The sequence below is a fragment of the Rhinolophus hipposideros genome, assembly GCF_964194185.1.
Source record: "Rhinolophus hipposideros genome assembly, chromosome: 3".
Taxonomy (NCBI): Eukaryota; Metazoa; Chordata; class Mammalia; order Chiroptera; family Rhinolophidae; genus Rhinolophus; species Rhinolophus hipposideros.
Window position 1 is genome coordinate 95,381,190 of NC_138049.1, and position 20,304 is coordinate 95,401,493.

Consider the following 20,304-nt stretch of genomic DNA (forward strand, 5'->3'; position numbering starts at 1 on the left):
GAGGTGCTGGAAGCAGTGGGCAACTCAATGCTGACCTCATGTGGCCAAAGGGGATGACACACACCTCTTGTGGTTCAGAGCCAGACACGGGCTGGATAGGGATAGGTTTTTTCCTTAAATTCAGCCTCGGTATGAAGGAGAGAAGCGGTCACTGCACACTCCTGAGTTCTTGTGTTCTGGCAGAGGGCTCAAGTGCCCCAAGCCCTTAGACCTTCATAAAGGAAAGAAAGTTTCACTGAAAAAACTCTTTAAGTTTTGGATTAGGGACAGGAAAACCCAGCTCTGCGCTTTCTGACTCTTTGACCTTAGGCAAGTCAATTCACCTCTCTGGGTCTCAGCTACCCAACTTTAAAATGAGGCTTGACAGTGCCAGATTTTGAACACAAGTGGTCTGGGTCTGGAGTTAATGACTGTACTTTTGCTCCAGCCTTTGAGGATGGGAGAGGAACATGTCAGGGGAGGAAGTTGAAAACATCTGAAATCACACTGACCCCAAGGGAAGGAGATGCCTCAATTTCTTTCGGATTTCCCCTCGTGGCTTCTCACTGCCTCATGCTCAACACACCCTCCCCACTCTGGTCCTCCATGGGGATGGAGAGCAGTAGGTCATCTCCTCCTCTCTGCCCTCCCCGTCTCCTCTCTCTTTACTAACCCCCTCCTCCCAGAGACTAGGTACTTCTCTTCTCCCCAGCCCTCTTCCCTTCCCATTTCCAGTTCAAATGGGAACTTTCCTGCCCCTGACCCCCACTGGGTAGTTGGCTCCATTGTGTGCCCCCACAGCACCCCGTTCTCGTTCCTGTCTTAGCACAATTACTCTGTGTTGTAATTGCCAGGGAGCTGTCAGAAGACTGGGACCATGAACATTTTTCGGTGTTGGTGGGGTTGGTAGTTGGTGAATATTACTGTTACTGTGATACTCAGTTTTGCTTCCAGCAGAGAGAACAATGTCAGACATATAGGAGAAGCTCCATGCATGTTTGTCAAATGGGTGAATAGATAGATGAATAAAGTGAGATGGCACAGGGGAGGGCAGTAGGGAGCTGTCTACACTCACCCCAGCATTCTCCCCTTAGTGCCAGAGATGGAAAAGGATACTCCCTTGGGAGTGATCTTCTAAAGGCATTGCTGGTCCACGGTCGATGGCACTTGGGGTAAGGGGTAAATCCTGGGGCACTGGTTTGGGGCTCATCGTGTGGGTGGGGTTTGCCTACAGCCTCCCTGGGCCCAGGGCAAACAGGGACAGGGAAGGAAGAAAGATGCATTGGCATTGAGGCAGAGGCTGGGGTGGGCACCTCAGCAGCGTGTGGCCAGCATATCTGGCTCTCCCTCCCCATCCTGGCCTGACCACAAGGAACTTAAACTTCCCTGACCACTGGGGGTAACCAGATGCTGTAACCACTGAGGCCAGTGTTTCTTCCATGTGACGAATGACCACTATGCTTTTTTAGACAACAATAAAACAGAACCGTCCTGCTTTTTTAGACAACAGTCCGCCTGAGAAAATCTACTTTTGAAAAACACATCCTCATGCCCAATTCTATGTGATCTGGGAAGTTGACACAGGAGACCCTCTGTCCAGGACACAAAGGGAGAACCTCTCCTTTAAATACAATGGGTGTCCCCTTTCCCTACCCAAACTCCTGGGCACTGGTAGATGAGAAAGCAAGAGAAATGGAGAGAAATGAGTAGGAAATAGCAATGTTTCCCCAGCCCACCACCCACGTGCCCCAGACGCCTCGTTTGTATAATTAATACTCCTCTAAAAACAAACGAATGAATAAAAGAAATCAATGAAGAAATGGAGGAAGTGAAGGAAGGAAAGAATGAATGCATGGAATTAATGAATGGAATGAAGGAGGAGAAAAAAGTGAATGAATGAATGAATGAATGAACGAACGGACGAATCAGTGGACGTATGAATGAATGATGAATGGGTGAATTAACGCACGCGTGAGTCAGGACCGGGTAACCCCTAACTCAGCCAACGCAGAGGGCGGGGTAAGGGGGATTCCGGAGGGCGGGGCCTTGGTCCGGAAGCGCCTGTCGGGGGCGGGGCCTAAGGTTCGGGGCGAGAGAGCGCGTCAGACCGGGCAGCCCGGCTGCGCTGAGTAGCCTCTGCAGCGGCCCCCACCGGCGCTCCGGGCCAAGCCGGACCCTCCCGCCGACCCTTCGGGCCCCCGCAGCTCGGGAAAGAGGCCACTCCAGACCGGGCACCCGTTCCGCAAGGCAGATCTGCAACCCGGAAAGGCGGTGCGGCGGAGCCCAAAGCAGGATCCTGCTGGGACCTGGCCCCCGCCGGCCGGAGCCGCGGGCATGTCGGAGGCGCGGAAGGGGCCGGACGAGTCGGATGAGAGCCAGTATGACTCGGGCATAGAGTCTCTGCGCTCCCTGCGCTCCCTGCCCGAGCCCACCCCGGCCCCGGCCTCCCGGTCCTCGGACGGCGGAGGCCCCCAGCCCTGGACCCAGCCTCCCGGAACCGCCAAGGAGCCACAGGAGAAGGAAGACACAGAGGGAGAGAGGGCTGACTCCACCTACGGCTCCTCGTCTCTCACCGAGCCCCTGACCTTGTTGGGGGGCCTCGAAACCGAAAACCCATCCCCAGGCTCGCCGCTCCCGCCAGCGGGGGCGCTGAGCCCTCAGCAGCTGGAAGCACTCACTTACATCTCCGAGGACGGAGACACGTGAGTACGGGGGCTAGGCTGAGACAGCACCCCTTCTTCCCGATGCTAACTCGGCGCCTCCCCGGGAGCTGCAACAGGCCAGGCACTCCCTCTATGAGAATCCCTCAAAGCACCTGCCCTGGAAGGGGCAGTCCCGACTCTTCCAAACTCCAAACTTACAGTTCAGCCCACGTTTGAACTCTATCCAGGCCCAGACCAGAAGACCTGGCATTATCTCTCTGCCTTCGCTTTAAGAGGTGGGCAGAGCTGTCGGGGTCCTTACTAAGCACCTGGAACCCCAGCCAGCATCTTGGAAACCTACCAGTAACCCACCACTAGGAAGGGAAAATTCCCCTGAACAGTCCAGTTTTTTTCTTGCTGGGGAAGAGGGCACCCTTTCTTGCACAACATCTGGGATTCCCAGCACCTGACCGCAGAATACCCTGTCTCAAGGAACAAGAGGTGCCAGTTACAGGTTGCCAGTGGGGTCCAGGAAGCTAGGGGTGGGGGTGCCGCCGGGGTGCGGAGCTGAGGCTGGACCTGAGGAGGAGGGGGTGAGCCAGCTTGGGGCACTCTTGCCCCAGCAGACCGACAGGCGGCTGGTGCCGGAGTACTTCCTCCTCTGCTGAGAAAGGGGAAGTGTGGGTTGGAGTCAGTCTTACCTATACCTTCCATCTCCTGAGCCGTCGAGTCCTCCTTCACTGTCCTGTCTCAACCCCTCACTTTACCATTCCTCCCCCAGGCCCAGGTGGAGCTTGGTGGGGACTGGGCTAGGCGGCAGTTGAAGTAAGAGGCAGTGGTGAGGGAGGGGCTGGCCAGTTGAGGGTATGTTTCTCAGGAAGAAGAGACAATGTTAGGAGAGGGGGTGGCTGGGATTTGGGCATGAGAAACAGAGTGGAGGGGGCTGGGGTTCCAGATAAGGGATGCTGAACCAGGGGAACAGGTGTGTAGAGTGGCAGGAGGTGTCTGTCCTGACCTGCTTTTGTGGAGATGCAAGGGTCCCAATCCTAGGTGGCTTCTGACAAAGATAGCCGGAGACCCAGTGGGTGGGAGAGGAATGACCCCAGGCCTTTGTACTCTGTGTCCAGATCACCAGCCCTCAGGCCCAGAATCAAGATTTGGGGGGGGGGGGCTCCATGAGGAATACCTATGGCTGACCTTTGATCCGGGGAGTGGGGACTTCTGGCACTGCCCTCCTTTGTTAGCCTCTCAGCCCAGGCTTTACCTCTAATTAAAGACAGGTGTTGTATCCAGATTGGGGGGGGGGGAGGGTGTCAAGACTCCCCAGGCAGTTCCTGGAGGGGGGGAGCACTTTCTTGCCTCTGAAGTGTCTGGGCTCTGGGACCTATGGAAGTGGGAAGAGGAAGTGGGAGGAGGGGAGACTGAGGGAGAGAGGGAGGTGGCTGCAGGAATGTGACCCAGAGAGCAGGTCCTGGCAGAGGGGATTTCCAGAGTGGCTCCTCCTGCCCGTTGACACTCTCTCCTGGGCCTCTTCTCCTGCCCGCCACCAAGCCTGCCCCCCTCCTGCCGGAGCAGCCCCCTCCCCAGCCCAGACAGGCTTTTTAGCTAAGCTACCCCACCTCCCGTAGCCCCAAGGCAGCGGTCCCAGCCTAGACCCTCCAGCGCTGGCTTTCGTTTTCCCCACCTGACGTGGGGAAACCCCAGGACTGGAACTTCCCCTCCCAGCTGCCCCCCCCCCAGCCCTAGGCTAAGTCTCTTTGTCCCCCAACAAGTGCACATTTTCTGCGCTACACAGACCTCCCCTTGGAGGTGCACACCGAGTGGAGGGCTCTGGCCAGACCCACACAGTCTATGCTGTCTGAGTAGTTCTCTTGCCTCTGTAAGGGGCAGCGGGACAGGATGTTGCACTGTCTCCTTCCTCCTCATGCAAGAGCTTCTGTTTTCTCTCCTTTGGCATGTGCAACATTGAGTTGTTATGGGGAGGGGGTGACCTCACTTCTGCCGTCTCTGTCCTCCCAATTGTGGTGGTGGGGAGGTGGGGAGCTCAGCCCTGGAAACCACCTCTGCACTACCCTGGCAGCTTTCAATTTGGCTTTGAGCTGCAGCTGACCTGGTGGGGCCTTGGGGCCAGAGGGGAGTGGAGTGTGGCAGGCTGGACAGGAAGGACCCTGGCCCATCAGCCCACACTCCCACTGAGCCAAGGCCCTCCTTGAAAGCCAGAGATGGGAACTTGGAGCTCCCACCCCCAGGATTCTGGCTTTCCATATAAACCCTCACTTCCTGGCCCAAACTCTCACTTCCTGCACCTACCCTATGGGCAGCTTCTGAGAGATGTGTTCCTTCTAACCCCAGGACTCCAGCCCACTCTCTTGGGCCTGGGCCCTGACACTAAACCCTGCCCGTGCCCTCCAGGCTGGTCCACCTGGCAGTGATTCACGAGGCCCCAGCTGTGCTGCTCTGTTGCCTGGCTTTGCTGCCCCAGGAGGTCCTGGACATTCAGAACAACCTTTACCAGGTGGGTGGAGAGGGTGGGCTGTGCCCAGATACTTGTATCTGCTCTGACCGCCATCCCCAGCAGCCACATCATGAGTGTCTTTAGGCTGCTCACTCAGGAAACCATATGCCAGACACTGGTCTAGAAGCTGAGGATACAGACATAAGTAAGACACCGCCCGTGCCCACAAGGTGCTCAAACCTGGGCTGGGAGACTTGTATCAACACCTAATCACACAGCACGGTGACAAGGGTTGTCACGGGGACACATACCAGCTACTATTGGATCCAGTGTCTGTGGGGAGCAGCCAGGGAAGGGTTAATACAGGAGGTGACCTCTGCTTGGAGCCTTAAAGAGGAGTGTGCCAGGTAGAGACTGTCTGGTGCCTCTGTCTTGTTTCCCCTCTAGCCCCTCCCTGTCGCTTAGCCTCTGGGGATAACAGAGTTCTCCCCACAGGGTGAGAAGTTAGATCTGCCCCCATCCATTCTTTCTCCAGGAGCTAAGGGGACCTACAAGAAGAGCAGGACGCTGCTTCCGTCATCCTGCCTCCAAAACGGGGGTCCCAAGAACTTGGTGGGGCACGACAGAGGGAAGGGCTTGGTAGTGTTGCCTTGGAAGGAAGATCAGGGCCATAGCCTCTATAAGCTGCCCTCAAGGAAGGTGGTGGCAGCTGGCAATTCCTGTGCCCACTTGAGCATGCTCCCAAGGGTGGGAACATGCTGTAGTGTCCCTGTGACCCTCTGTTTGTATCTACAGACAGCACTCCATCTGGCTGTACATCTGGACCAGCCAGGTACAGTTCGGGCCCTAGTGCTGAAGGGAGCGAGCCGGGAGCTCCAGGACCGGCATGGTGACACAGCTTTGCATGTGGCCTGCCAGCGCCAGCACCTGGCCTGTGCCCGCTGCCTGCTGGAGGGGCAGCCAGAGCCAGGCAGAGGACCACCTCACTCCCTGGACCTCCAGCTGCAAAACTGGCAAGGTACAGGCAGCCTCAGGGCTCGTGGGATGAGGAGGGGACAGGAAACAAGGACCCCTCTCTCAGGAAGCGGGGGCCATAGCTTCTCCATTGATGTACCTCCAGTTCTAAGCACCTAGGTACTCAGTATATCTTTGCTGAATGAATGGATGTATTTGATTTAGAATTGACTGAGAACCTACTGTGTGCTAAACAGAGCTAAACTTGCCCTCAAGATAGTCAATTTACTAGAGATCAGATGAACTCATTAATTCATTCAACAAAAATGTTCTGAGGGCCTCTATGTGCCAAATACTATTCTAGGAAGTGGGCTTGCATCTGTGAACAAAATGGAACAATTGAGACAAACAATAAATATAAGAAGTGAGTTCTCTAGTCGGTTAAAAGGCAGTCAGTGCTATGGGAAAGTAGAGCAAAGTGAGAAGAACTGGAATGTGGGGGATGTGATTATATGTGATCAAATAGGCTGGTAAGGGAAAGCCTCATGGAGCAGGGACATTTGAGCAGAGACTTGAGAGAGGTAAGGGATGTGAATCTGAATCTAGTTCTCTAAGCAGAGGGGGATCCAGGCCAGAAAGGAGACAGCGAAAAGGCTAGGGGAGCACACTGGAGGAAGTGGACCTGGGGAGGTCTGGGGGTGTGAGGATCCCAGAGACATCTGAAGAAAGTGGCTTTGGACCAGGCTTGAAGGCAGGCAGAGTTAGAGAATGGGGAAGGGGTGTGTTGGGGGAGGGTAGGTGTATGGCGGTGTCGCTAAGCAACCTGACCCCTGAAGCCTGAAAGTTTCAATAACTTGATTCTGAAAAGGTGGAAACTTTGAGTTCCTTTCCCCTCAGACTTTTGAGGGGGTTTTTGGGTTTGTGTTTTAACAGTCCTGTGATCAGAGGTATTGAGTGGGCAGTGGGTCCCTTGAGGCTGAAGGGTAGGGAGGTCCCTGAAGAGTGGGAGAGAGTTGGTAGATGCAGATTAGCAGCCCCCATGTTCACCCCATCCCAGGTCTGGCCTGTCTGCACATCGCTACCCTACAGAGAAACCAGCCACTCTTGGAACTGCTGCTTGAAAACGGAGCCGACATTGACACGCAGGTGAGGCGGCCAATCAGGGCGCTTCCCCACCATCTGGTCCAGCCCCAGGGCTCCTCCCAGTATCAGAAGTGGTGGCACTCACCTTCTTATCTAGGGCCTGGGCCCAGCATGCTTCCTCTTGAGGGCGTTGGCTGCCATACTTATGTTCCTACAGGAGGGCACAAGTGGGAAGACAGCATTGCACCTGGCCGTGGAGACCCAGGAGCAGAGTCTGGTGCAATTCCTGCTCCATGCTGGTGCCCGGGTAGATGCCCGCATGCTCAATGGGTGCACACCCCTGCACCTTGCAATGGGCCGGGGCCTCAGCAGCATCTCATCCACTCTGTGCAAGGCAGGTGCCGACTCCCTGCTACGGAATGTGGAGGATGAGACTCCCCAGGACCTGGCTGAGGAGGTAAGAGGCATATGCTCAGTTCTGCTCTCCAGGGCCTCCCACACCCATAGCAGAGACGGGCACGGTAATAGCTGAAAGGGCCAAGGTGTTAGGACACAGCGTGCAGTCCAAGACTCTGCCACTCACCAACTGCGGAACCTTGAGCAAGCCTCTGCCCCTCTCTCAGCCTCTTTTCTTAGTTGCTCAGGGCCCAATGTTGGACTCCTGTAGGAGCCCTGCAGATAAAGTGGATCAGTGAAAACAGGCCAGGTGTAAGACAGTGGGGTGATGGAACCTGTGGGAAATCAGTCTCTTCCTGAGGGTCACTCTTTTAAGCTTCAGCAGATAGTTACAGAGGAATATGGGCCCAGTATATCTCCCATTTTTAAATGTTCAATGTAAACAAATATTCAAAGTGTTTGTGAGTACCCTTCCCCCACTACCTTCTCCCCTCACAAAACAGACTTGGGCTGGATCACCGCCTTGGTCCTTCTTATCTGTGGTATTCTGGCATTATCTAAGAGTCAGGGCTTGCCTAAGTCCTCAGGGCTCTGCCTAGCCCAGAGGGGCCACCATTTGGGAGATTAGTAGGAAGATTTGTTCCCTGTATCCAACTATCATTTGGTAGGAAGGAAATGGCCCAATAGGTCTCCCCAGCTCCCTTTCCCCACTACCGCCTTTTCCCCCTGGGCCCTGATCTTGCTTCTCTCCATTGTCTTTCTCAGCTCTTTAGTATTTTGCTCTTTGATGACCTGAAGATCTCTGGGAAGCCACTGCTGTGCTGACTGAAGCCAGGGCAGGGTCTGAGGCCCTCGAGGCTTCACCTCTTCCCATCTGGAAGCTGGAGCCACAGTTGCTGCAGTTTGGGCCCCAGCAATGTGCCCATCTGGTGTCATGGGGACTGTTGAAGCCAGCACAGTCCTGAGCTGAGATAAGGGATTGCAAGTGAGAGAGAGCCAGTCTGGAAGGAAGAGCTTCCCAGGTGGACAGAGATTCTTGGAAGACCCCCCAAAGCCCCAGGTATCCTGGGTGAAGCCTGTTTACCTCTATGGAAGATGGCAGGGGCTCTTGTTTCTACCCACATTGGGTCACCCTGAAACTGCCAAACAGTAGGAAAATCCGGACTCTCCTGATGGAGGAGAGAAACTGAAATATGAGCAAGCAGGGCCCTGAGGGTTTTCATCTCAATGCTATTGAGGACTCTTAAACACTGTTGTTTAAAGACTTCACACAGAAGGCCCCGAATGGAGCCTTGGGGAAGGGGAAGTTTCAATAACATGACACTAAAACCGTAGAGACTTTTAAAAAGTTTTCTCCCCCTAGAGTTGTTTTGCTTGCATTCATGTCTGTGTGCGTTGGGGATTTTTTGACAGCACTGTCCTGTGACCTTGTGGTAGAGGCCGTGGTAGAGGCCGAGAGAAGGAAATTGTCACCTGAGCAGGGTGGGAACTTGCTAGGCAGGGTAGGGGGGCTAACAGTTCTCAGGCCTCTCTGTCTAGCACACACCTTTCTGTGGAAATGCAGCGGGAGGTGGGGGGGGGGGGAAGAGAAAGAGAAATAAGACACAGGCAGGAGGCCTCATCACTGCCCTAAAGGTTGCCATCTGGAGGAGCCTGGAGGAAAGGACTGGCCTCGGGAACTGTGGCTTTTCATGTTTTTTTTCTCATTCCACACGTTTGAGGGCCCTGTTAAGTCAGGCCTATGCTGAGATGAAGAATATGGGGGAATAAACCAACACAGTCTCTGGCTCCTTGGAGCATATAGGCTAGTGAGATAGCCATTAAAATCATAAATGTGTAATATTTACATGTAATATGGTGCTGTGAAGGAAAACATAATGGGAAGAAGAACAATGGAGTGGGTGGAGGGCCATACTCTGAGTGGTCAGGGGAGGCCTGTGTGTGTCATCTCAACCCCGACATTAGGATGAGTAAGGGATGGGGGAGGGCATTGGGGGAAGGCCATTGGTGAATTAGAGGAACTGAGAACAAGCCAGTGGGGCTCTACAGTTGGTGGGTGAGTGGGCGAGGTAGCCTGGGGCCAGGTCATGCAGAGCCGTAAAGGTCATGGGGAGTCGGGGGACAGTACTGAGGGCCCAGCCAAGAAAGGGAGGCGTCTTCCTGTGAGAAAATGGTGACAAGGGGAAAATGTTTGGGACACAGAACCTCAGTGTCTGCGTCCCTAAGATGGCAGTGATCATCACTACCTCCCTGGCTGGTCGTGAGGGCTAAGGGCCATGACAAAGCAGGGACAGGCATGGGGTTGGTGGCTCCAGGGCAGCAGGAACCCGGGCACCGAGCCGAGTCTCCCTCCGGGCCGCGCGGGGGCGCTGTGGCCCGGCGACAGCCCGGGTCCCTGCGTGGTCGCGGCGGGGGGAGGGGCGGCCGGGGGAGAGAGGGAGGCGGCAAGATCGCGGCACTTCCGCTAGCCGCTGGCTCGCTGGCCGGTGTCGGAGGCGGCAGCGGGAGCGGAGGGAGCACGCGGCCCGGGGCCCCGCATTCCCCGGCCCCCCTCCGCCCCACGCAGCCCGGACCATGGATGCCAGGTTGGGGGCTAGGGGGGGCGTCAAGCCCACGTGACGGAGCCCCCGGGCCACGTGACTGCCGCTCCTCAGCCCGGGGGGCCGGGTGGGGTCCCAGCTGCTGGGCGGTGGGCGGGCAGAGCGCTGCCGCGAGCCTGCGGGGCCGGCGAGGTTGGGGACGCAGCGTGGGCTTGTGCTCCTTGGGGGACTTCGGGAGTGTCGGCGGAGGTGGGGAACCCCGGCGTTCTCGGAACCCGGAGGGCGCGGGTGGGGGAGGGGGCGCCGCCTCCAGCCCGAGCAGCCGGCGAGCCCTGAAGGGAACAGAGGGAACCTGTGTGGCTGGAGGGGCGGATCTGTCCCCGGGGAGGGAGGGAGCCCTGCCTGGCCGGCGCCGGCCCCCCAAGGAGAGAGAGGCTCTTTGTCCGGGCTGGGCTGCAGCTGAGGGGGGCGGGAAGGCGATTCCGGGCCCTTCTCCAGTATGGTCCCCTCTGGAGGGCCGAGTGGATGGGGAACTGCACCCTGATACTTCTGTCTGCTGTCCCCACAGGTGGTGGGCAGTGGCGGTGGTGCTGGCTACGCTTCCCTCCCTGGGCGCAGGTGGGGAGACCCCCGAAGCCCCTCCGGAGTCGTGGACTCAGCTGTGGTTCTTCCGCTTTTTGGTGAACGCTGCGGGCTATGCCAGCTTTATGGTACCTGGCTACCTGCTGGTGCAGTACTTCAGGCGGAAGAACTACCTGGAGACAGGTGTGTGGAGCAGTGTGCTAGGTCCATATTAAGCGTGCTGGCTGGCTGTCTAAACAAGGGAGTGGCTTGGAAAGGGAGGGTGGGCTGGCTGCTCTGGGGAAGATACGAGGTGCTGGGGAGAAGGCTGGGGCTTCACCTTGTGTGCCTTCTTCAGGCAGGGGTCTCTGCTATCCTCTGGTGAAAGCTTGTGTGTTTGGCAATGAGCCCAAGGCCTCCGACGAGGTTCCCCTGGCGCCCCGGACAGAGCCTGCAGAGTCCACTCCCACTTGGCAGGCCCTGAAGCTGGTCTTCTGTGCGGTGGGACTCCAGGTAGGTAGGGCAGGGAGGCAGGCTCCGCTTCTCTCCCTGGCTTGGCTCCCGTGCGCAGGGACTGTGGAACCATAGTTTTCACCTGACCAGCCCCAACCATGTGCTGGTTGGTGTGTTATGTGTCCCCCTCCTCCCAGAGGCACACTCTACCACCATCTTAGAGGTGGTTGAAGGAAATGTCTTTTTTCCCCTTTTCTGTGATTTATACTGTGCTATTACATATCTCCCCTGCAATGATGGGTCGCATATACTGTAAACCTAATGGTAAAAGTTTGGGGAAGCCATTCAGCCTTCCCCCACACTGCATGAGACTGACGTACTAAGATGCTGACCTCGTAGCATTTTGGAGTGGGCACTAGTAGTTCCACCTCATATACCATATTGAACTGACAGATGTCCAATCTTCTCTAAGAATTCTTGCCTCCCTGAATTGATTGGGAATAGATAGGAAGATACGTGGGATGAAGTCAGCTCTAACATACCCTACCTACTGTGGAGACAATTCGGTGTGGGCAGTCCTAAAGCATCTGTTGCTTTGTTTCACACACTGTATTCCCCCGAAAATAAGACCTAGTTGGACCATTAACTCTAACACGTCTTTTAGAGCAAAAATTATTAAGACCCGGTCTTATTTTACTATAGTAAGATAATACTAGTTTTTCCTCCAAAAGATGCACTAAGAACTGATGGTCCGGCTAGATCTTATTTTGGGAGAAATGGTGGTTACTACAGAGGGACCAAGTGCTTTAAATCATTTAAATACCATTCTGCAAAAGAGGGAAGTTGTTGAGATCTCTTTGCCCTTTTTCTTCTGTTTCCCCCCTCCCCCACCCAGGTGTCCTACCTGACGTGGGGAGTGCTGCAGGAAAGAGTGATGACCCGCAGCTATGGGGCCACAGCCACATGGGCAGGTGAGCGATTCACAGACTCGCAGTTCCTGGTGCTAATGAACCGAGTGCTGGCACTGATCGTGGCTGGCCTCTACTGCCTCCTCTGCAAGCAGCCCCGGCATGGGGCACCCATGTACCGGTACTCCTTTGCCAGCCTGTCAAATGTGCTTAGCAGCTGGTGCCAATACGAAGCTCTCAAGTTCGTCAGCTTCCCAACCCAGGTGCTGGCCAAGGCCTCTAAGGTGATCCCTGTCATGTTGATGGGCAAGTTGGTGTCCAGGCGCAGCTATGAACACTGGGAATACCTGACAGCCGGCCTCATCTCCATTGGGGTCAGCATGTTTCTGTTGTCCAGCGGACCCGAGCCCCGCATCTCCCCGGCCACCACTCTCTCAGGCCTGATTCTGTTGGCAGGCTACATTGCCTTCGACAGCTTCACCTCAAACTGGCAGGATGCCCTGTTTGCCTATAAGATGTCATCGGTGCAGATGATGTTTGGGGTCAACTTCTTCTCCTGCCTCTTCACAGTGGGCTCTCTGCTAGAGCAGGGGGCCCTCCTGGAGGGGACCCGTTTTATGGGGCGACACAGTGAGTTTGCTGCACATGCCCTGCTGCTTTCCGTCTGCTCTGCGTGTGGCCAGCTCTTCATCTTCTACACCATTGGACAATTTGGGGCCGCTGTCTTCACCATCATCATGACGCTCCGCCAGGCCTTTGCCATTCTCCTGTCTTGTCTCCTCTATGGCCACACCATCACTGTGGTGGGGGGACTGGGGGTGGCTGTGGTCTTTGCTGCCCTCCTGCTCCGAGTCTATGCCCGGGGCAGGCTAAAGCAACGGGGAAAGAAGGCTGTGGCTGTCGAGTCCCCTGTGCAGAAGGTTTGAGGGGCAAAGTGGAGGGCCCTCACCGTATCCTTTTCCTCTCCTACTGTAACTTCTGAGGCTGCTGGCTCAAGGGCAAAATGCAGGTGTTTTCTGTATCAAACCAGCTCTGCAGTTGGGAGTGGGGAGCCCAAGGAGGCAGCCTTCCCTTTTGCCTTAAGTCACCAGTCCTCTCGCAGGCAGGATTCTTGAGCCCCAGGAAGAGATGAGTCCTCCGTGTGGAGGGGCCTTGCCCCTCAAATTCCAGGATGTCTTGCCCTTGGCTCTGCCACTGACACGACACCTTACCTGTGCTTGTCCCCTACCTTGAATAGCCAACCCTTTTAGACTTCCAGAGACCTGCATTTCTTACTCTGGTGAGAAAAGCACAAGTATTGTAAGCTCCGGATGCTGCTTTCCTAGGAGTAAGTGGAAGGCGGTGCGGTGCTAAGGGAGGACGACAGGAGAGCCCTGCCCAGCACCACCACCCTCTGCTCCTGGATCCCTAGGCTCTGCTCCATGAGCCAGTTGCAGGTTTTGGTACTTCGGAAATGTTTTAACTTTCTGCTCTCATAATTTTATTTTATTAAATTAAATTGCTGCAATGGGCTTGGTCCCGTGTTTTGGTTGACTTGCATTCCCCTCCAGCCAATGCTTTGTGACAAACTGCTACACGGCCCCCAGTGACCTTAGCTTTTGATGTACCACTAGTATGTACCCTGTAACCTGTACTCAGGATGATGATGGCAGGTAAGACTTAGGCAGAAGCTGAGGAAACTTCAAAGGTAGCATTCTATCCACTTTACAAGGGAGAGCAAAACTGTATAAAACTGCATCTTCTTTATTTTGCATACTTTAATTTCAGGACAAAATAAACAAAAACTCCCACAACACACAACATCCAAACCCCCAATGTCAAATGTGGGAAGGGAAGGCTGGAGGCCCTTGTATCCCCACCTTAGGCAGAAAGACAGGAGAGGAGAAAACCACTAGACATGAGCAGAGGAAGCCAGGTGGGCCAGGGCCACCTAGGGCTGCTGGGGGAGCCACGGACACTATACACAGGGCGCACATCTGCAGGTAGAACTCCTAATCTACTTCTTCCATGCGAGATGCGTCCTCGTCACCCTCCAGGGGGGGGATCTCGTCCGGAACAGCAGCACTGGGTTCTTCTGCTGTCACTTCATCTTCATCAATGCCTGCAAGTGGCAAGAATGTCACATGACTTTTGACTGTTTGACCCAAACAGCATTCATGAAGTCGAATCTGTCCCCATGATTCAAGTTCCCGACGCCTTGCCTGGCCCCTGGTAAGGGTACTCACCTAGGCCGAGCTTGATCATGCGGTAGATGCGGTTGGAGTGGGTCTGGGGATCCTCAAGGGAGAAGCCAGAGGACAGCAGCGCAGTTTCAAACAGCAGCACCACAAGGTCCTTGACAGCCTTGTCATTCTTGTCGGCTTCCGCCTTCTGCCGCAGGGTCTCCACGATGGGGTGGTCGGGGTTGATCTCCAGGTGCTTCTTGGCCATCATGTAGCCCATCGTCGAGTTGTCCCGAAGGGCCTGGGCTTTCATGATCCGCTCCATGTTGGCTGTCCAACCGTAGGTGCTCGTCACGATGCAGCAGGGTGAAGACACAAGCCTATTGGAGATTGTCACCTAAGGACAACCAAAAACCTTAGGTTTGTACTGAACCACATTACCACTTGAAGGCAACAATAATGGTATTTTAAGTTCTGTTCTCAGAACAAATGCCTCATCTTCCATAAAGCAACACCCAACTTGACAAAAAGAGGGAAACAGCCCTAATGGCATTGATTATAAAATAGATCTTAGTCCCAGAATCGCTTACCTTCTCAACCTTCTTATCCAAGATCTCTTTCATGAGTTTGCAGAGGTTCTCAAACTTGGCCTTGCTCTCTTCCATTTTCTTCTTCTCCTCTTCATCCTCGGGGAGCTCCAGGCCTTCCTTGGTAACTGAGACCAGGCTCTTCCCATCAAATTCCTTGAGCTGTTGTACGCAGTACTCATCGATAGGCTCTGTCATATACACGACCTCGAAGCCTCGCTTCCGCACTCGCTCCACAAAAGCCGAGTTGGCAACCTGCTCTTTGCTCTCACCTGTAGGGTTATTGAATGTGACTCAGGCACTAGAACACATTTTACCATCAGTTCCCAGGCATCCCTAAATGTCCCCACCTCTTCCCTACACCTCTAAGGAGAGGCTTTGATCAGACCTAGGCTCCAACGCACCAGTGATGTAATAGATGCACTTCTGGGTCTCTTTCATGCGCGAGACATATTCTGAAAGAGAAGTCATTTCGTCTCCAGACTGGGAGGTGTGATAGCGGAGCAGCTCAGAAAGGCGTCGCCGATTGGTCGAGTCCTCGTGGATTCCAAGCTTTAAGGGTGGAAAAGAAAAAAACCAATCTTCGTTGGAAACAATCTCTTACCCTCAACACAAATGAAAAAAACAAATCCATAGTAATTGTTAATTAAGCATTTGCTGCCTTCTTACCTTTAGGTTTTTAGAAAACGCCTCATAGAACTTCTTATAGTTCTCCTTGTCTTCTGCCAGCTCGGTGAAGAGCTCAAGGCACTTCTTAACAATGTTTTTACGAATGACCTTCAAGATTTTGCTCTGCTGGAGCATTTCTCGGGAGATGTTCAAGGGCAGGTCCTCGGAGTCCACCACACCGCGGATGAAGTCTGTGATCAAAAGGGGAGAAGCACAGGTGAATGAGGTCGACAGTCACCCCAATTCAGCAGGCTACATTTTCCCATGGAACCTCCTGTACTTATGGTGCAGAGAATCCTTAATTATCTCAGACAAAGACTTCCGTCCCCTTGAGAATGCTGAAAGCCTCACAGGACTTGACCCAACTGTTACATGAGGCCAAGAAGATACTCACTGAGATACTCTGGGATCAACTCATCACAGCTATCCATGATGAACACACGCCGGACGTACAGTTTGATGTTGTTCTTCTTCTTCTTGTTCTCGAAGAGGTCGAAAGGAGCCCGACGGGGTATGAACAACAAGGCCCTGAATTCCAATTGACCTTCCACAGAGAAATGCTGTAAGAAATTCAAGATAAGTCGTAAGTGCACTTCCAGGTAAAAGAGGAGCTTTTAGTCCCAACACCAAATTCTCAAACTGGAACAGGGATCTGCCCTAAGCACTAATGATAGGGCAGCTGTGGAGAAAATTCAGCCCTCATGTCCTAAACGGCTAGAACGGTATAAGCTGTATATGATCCCTTGAGTCAAGGAGAACAGTCAACTCAGAACCCAGGATGTAGAAGGCCACCATGAAGACAAAGTTAGGTCACTGGGAAGGATGTCATTTCTCCACCCTGTCGAAGTGTCACCAGTAAGTGAACTCATGTGGCTCCATGGCTTTCACTCCCCGCTACCAACCAGTTGGGCAAGTTCCATTTGTCTATTACCAGCAACACCCTTCCACCTGCTCCCACTGCCCCAGCATGCAAAGCGTGTCACCTTGACTGCCAAGTGGTCTTCCCAATCGTTGGTAAGGCTCTTGTAGAACTCTCCATATTCCTCCTGGGTGATGTCATCAGGGTTTCTGGTCCAAATGGGCTTGGTCTTGTTCAGCTCCTCCTGATCGATGTATTTCTCCTTAATCTTCTTTGTTTTCTTTTTCTTATCCTTAGCACTATCTTCGTCGTCGGAGCCCACATCTTCAATTTTGGGTTTGTCATCATCATCTTTATCCTCCTCTTTCTTCTCACCTTTCTCTTCCTCTGCTTCATCATCACTGATTTCTTTCTCTCGTTCCTTCTCCAACTGAAAGTACCAAGACAATAGTTTCAGAGTACAGAACACCAGGGATAACAAAAAACCAGGAACCATGCAATTCTCCAGAGCTGCAGACATCATGTGTTGACCGTTTCCAGCCCATACTCACATAAAGGGTGATGGGGTACCCTATGAACTGAGAGTGCTTCTTCACCACTTCTTTGACTCGCCTCTCCTCTATGTACTCTGTCTGGTCTTCCTTAAGATGCAAGATCACTTTGGTACCCCGGCCAATGGGCTCACCTACAAAATCAATCACAATGGAACATTTGAAAAAAAAAATGAAACTAAATGTAGAACTGTAGTGAAATGAAACTGCTTTACAGATAGGACACTCAAGATGTCTATTTAAATTTCCCCTGAATTCTAAGCCAGACACTTTTACAGTTAAGCCAGCTTACCATGGTCAGCTCGTACAGTGAAGGAACCCCCGGCAGAAGACTCCCAGGCATACTGCTCATCATCATTATGCTTTGTGATCACAACCACTTTTTCTGCCACCAGGTAGGCAGAATAAAAGCCAACACCAAACTGTCCGATCATGGAGATATCTGCACCAGCCTGCCAAAAAGTTTTAAAAAGTCAAAACAAATTTTGAAAACCATAGCAAGCCAAAGAACAGATAAACACGAACGGTGTGTGCCTAGCTAAAATACCACACACCTGAAGAGCCTCCATAAATGCTTTAGTACCGGACTTGGCAATGGTTCCCAGATTATTTATGAGATCAGCCTTGGTCATGCCAATGCCAGTGTCCACCAGAGTCAGAGTACGTTCCTGGGGGTTGGGGATGATGTCAATTTTCAGCTCTTTACCACTGTCCAACTTGGAAGGGTCAGTCAGGCTCTCATAGCGTATCTTGTCCAAGGCCTGCAAATACAAATTTTATTTTTACAATGCTGCTTTCTTAAAGCACAACTCTTCACCCAATAAAAAATTTCATTTTTTACTCAATAGCTTCAATTCTGATTACCCTTCTAAGTTTAAAAGCCACATACAGTTACATTATCCCATCTATCCATGGAGTAAGACAAACCTTTTTGGAATGCTAGGCTTATCCCCTTCAATAGCAGGCCCTACAAAAACACCAAACCACCCCTTATCACTTTTCCCGATTGCTAAAAACAAATACAGCCACTAAGACCCCCCTCCCCAGCACTCACATCAGAAGCATTACTGATCAGTTCCCGAAGGAAAATTTCTTTGTTCGAATAGAAAGTATTGATGATGAGAGACATGAGTTGGGCAATTTCTGCCTGGAAGGCAAAAGTCTCCACCTCCTCCTCTCCATGGTGCACTTCCTCAGGCATCTAAATAAGAATAGTCAAGAATTACAAAAGAACGGGATGGCCCTGAATTGAAGACTCCTAAAATCCACCCCCGTCGCAGTGAACACTGGGGGAGAGCTGGTTCTAACTGCTCTGGGCGAGGGACGACCTGTCCACTCCCCGAGAGGCTCTGCTTTCTTCACGATTTCAGGCTGCACCCTTCGCCGCAGACCGTTTGGGGGTCTGGGGAGCCGACACGTTCTTCAACGCAACAGAAAAGCAGGTTTGGGGGGCGTCCCACTACTGTTAAGCGGCCCCCGGGCCAGCAGCCTCAGCATCACCGGGTGGGTCACCTTGTTAAACGCGCAATACTGGCCCCCCACCCCCGTATCTCAAGTTAAGAATCCCAGGAACTCCACACGCACGTCTAAATGTAGAAATCCCTGACCAGTTTCATTACCTTTTCTCGGCCTGGGTGAAGTAGGAGAACCCGAGGTCACCCGTTTAACGTTAACGGCACTAACGTGCAACTGCGTCCCCAGTAGGGGCCCCCCGCCGCGCGGAGCACGGGCTGCGGCCGCACGTGGCGGGGAAGTCCCCGCGGGCGGAGGGACACCCGCCGGGAGGGGCGGGGGCCTGACTATCCAGACAAAGGAGCCGCTGCAACAAAAGCCCAGTCGTGACCCCTCCGCTCACGTGACTCAAGTACCGGCCGACACACGACCAAGATGGTGGCCGCGCTCTACCGGAGCGACCCTCGTCACCACCGGCCGTGCGTCGGCCGGGGCCACGCGAAAACGGGGTGCCGCCGCGCAGCCTCCCTGCGCTCCAGCGTTCGGGCACCAGGGCGGGGCGCCGGGCTCCAGAAGCTTCCAGAACAATCTCAGCTCTGCGAGAAGGGCGGGGGACGAGGAGCCCACGAATCTTCCAGAACCCGCCTCCTCCCCGCCCCCACGCGAATGCAGGAAAGATCTAGAAGGACGGAGGCCAGTAGGGGCCCAAAGCGGTCCTCGCCGCGGACCCTCCCGGACTTGAGACCCGCGTCCACGTGAAACAGGTGGCACGGCAGGCCCGCACCCGGCGGTGCTGAGTCACAGCGGCGCGCACGCCCACAGCCCTTGCGGACCCTCCGGCGCCCCGTAGCCGCCGTCCGGAAATGGAGGGGCAAAGATGGCAGCGTCCCGGGCCGGCGCGGCCACCACGTGCAGTAGCCCCCCACCCCGCGGCCACCCCGCGGCCACCCCGGCCAAGGCTCGTCGTGGCCCGGGGGGACCCCCGCTGCCTACGCGTACAAGGGAAAACAAGCTCCACTCGAGAGCCCCCTCCCACCCACCTCGAAAACGGGGTGATCCCAGAGGCAGCCCAGCACGACAAAACCTGCGCTTGGGCAGGGAGAAGAGGGACGAAAGACGCTCAAAGACAGAAGAGGTTGAAAGAGAAAGGTGCGGCCTTACCTTGAAGGTGAAGAGATGCAAGTACTAGAGAGAAAGGTGCACAGCGACCGAGCCCGGCTCACACACCGCCAGGAGCGCGCGTGGGGGTAACTCAAGAGAAGGGCTGTGTGACCCCCTAGTCGCTCTATATAGGGCGAAGTGCGTCCCAGATGGCCTCCCGCGGATCCCTCCGCCTTAAAGCCGGAGGCCCGTCAGCTCCGCACCTGCCGCCGCCCGCCCACCGTGACGTCATGGCCACAACGGGGGCGGAGACCGTGGGGGGCGGGCGCCGGCCTTCTCGGCGTCTGCCCGGCGCACACTCTTTTATCGGCTTGCGTATCCCCACCTCCGCACTCCGCGGGCATGACCCCACCAGAATTAGAGGTTGGGTGCGAATGCTTAGGTGAGCCAGGTGGATTTAGGGTCGAGGGTCCCACGGAGTTCCCTTAAAACCTGTGGGGCAGGCCCCTGCACTGATAGGTGCTGGCCTTGAGGGACACCTAAAAGGGGCGGATGGAGGCGGCCAATCACTCCGACCTCCGCTCCCAGGCCAGACCTCTCTTAGGAGCTGCCCTGCCCGTTCCTGCATCCCGATAAGGGGAAAGGGACAGAATCCCCGGCCCAACCTCGGGCAGCCGCCGGACCGGCTCTCCGGTGGTTGACGGGTGGTGGGCGGGGGAAGGGCCAGCGTTTCGCGGCGGGGCGGGGCGGGGCGCCGGCCCGGCCCGGTGGAGGGACTCTTTGCGGCGGAGGGAGCGACAGCGGCAGTACTGCGATGCTTCCAGCAGTTTCCAGACCCCAATCGGCGGTCCCGCCCCCGCCCCACCCTCTTCCCTCGAGGCTCCGCCTCGCCCGCTGCGGCCTGGGCGGTGTCCGTGGCGCCGCGACAATTCTACCCGAGTCACCCGGGGGC

The 20,304-nt window shown here is 54.8% G+C and overlaps 3 protein-coding genes across 4 annotated transcripts; 2 read left to right on the top strand and 1 right to left on the bottom strand.

Moving 5' to 3' along the window:
• The first annotated feature begins 2,042 nt into the window (after positions 1-2,042).
• Positions 2,043-9,361, top strand: NFKBIE (NFKB inhibitor epsilon). The gene is made up of 6 exons (XM_081045104.1): positions 2,043-2,681; positions 5,034-5,136; positions 5,872-6,094; positions 7,088-7,176; positions 7,331-7,570; positions 8,275-9,361. Exons 1-6 carry the CDS (start codon positions 2,314-2,316, stop codon positions 8,332-8,334), a joined length of 1,083 nt encoding a protein of 360 aa, XP_080901230.1. The 5' UTR covers positions 2,043-2,313; the 3' UTR covers positions 8,335-9,361.
• A 569-nt stretch (positions 9,362-9,930) lies between these two features.
• Positions 9,931-13,482, top strand: SLC35B2 (solute carrier family 35 member B2). Its single transcript, XM_081045107.1, has 4 exons — positions 9,931-10,094; positions 10,618-10,814; positions 10,969-11,123; positions 11,959-13,482. The coding sequence occupies exons 1-4, from the start codon at positions 10,084-10,086 to the stop codon at positions 12,895-12,897; spliced, it is 1,302 nt and encodes a 433-aa protein (XP_080901233.1). The 5' UTR covers positions 9,931-10,083; the 3' UTR covers positions 12,898-13,482.
• Positions 13,483-13,694: 212 nt separating this feature from the next.
• HSP90AB1 (heat shock protein 90 alpha family class B member 1) lies at positions 13,695-20,118 on the bottom strand. Of its 2 annotated transcripts, none has more exons than XM_081045105.1 (12): positions 19,413-20,118; positions 17,854-18,000; positions 17,354-17,560; positions 17,092-17,251; positions 16,800-16,933; positions 16,373-16,678; positions 15,784-15,949; positions 15,390-15,580; positions 15,125-15,272; positions 14,724-14,992; positions 14,197-14,530; positions 13,695-14,072 (listed from the first exon to the last, which is right to left on the bottom strand). In XM_081045105.1, exons 2-12 carry the CDS (start codon positions 17,998-18,000, stop codon positions 13,963-13,965), a joined length of 2,172 nt encoding a protein of 723 aa, XP_080901231.1. In that variant the 5' UTR covers positions 19,413-20,118; the 3' UTR covers positions 13,695-13,962. The 2 variants fall into 2 exon arrangements, with proteins under 2 accessions (XP_080901231.1, XP_080901232.1); XM_081045106.1 differs by lacking the exon at positions 19,413-20,118 and adding an exon at positions 18,419-19,069.
• Positions 20,119-20,304: the final 186 nt, after the last annotated feature.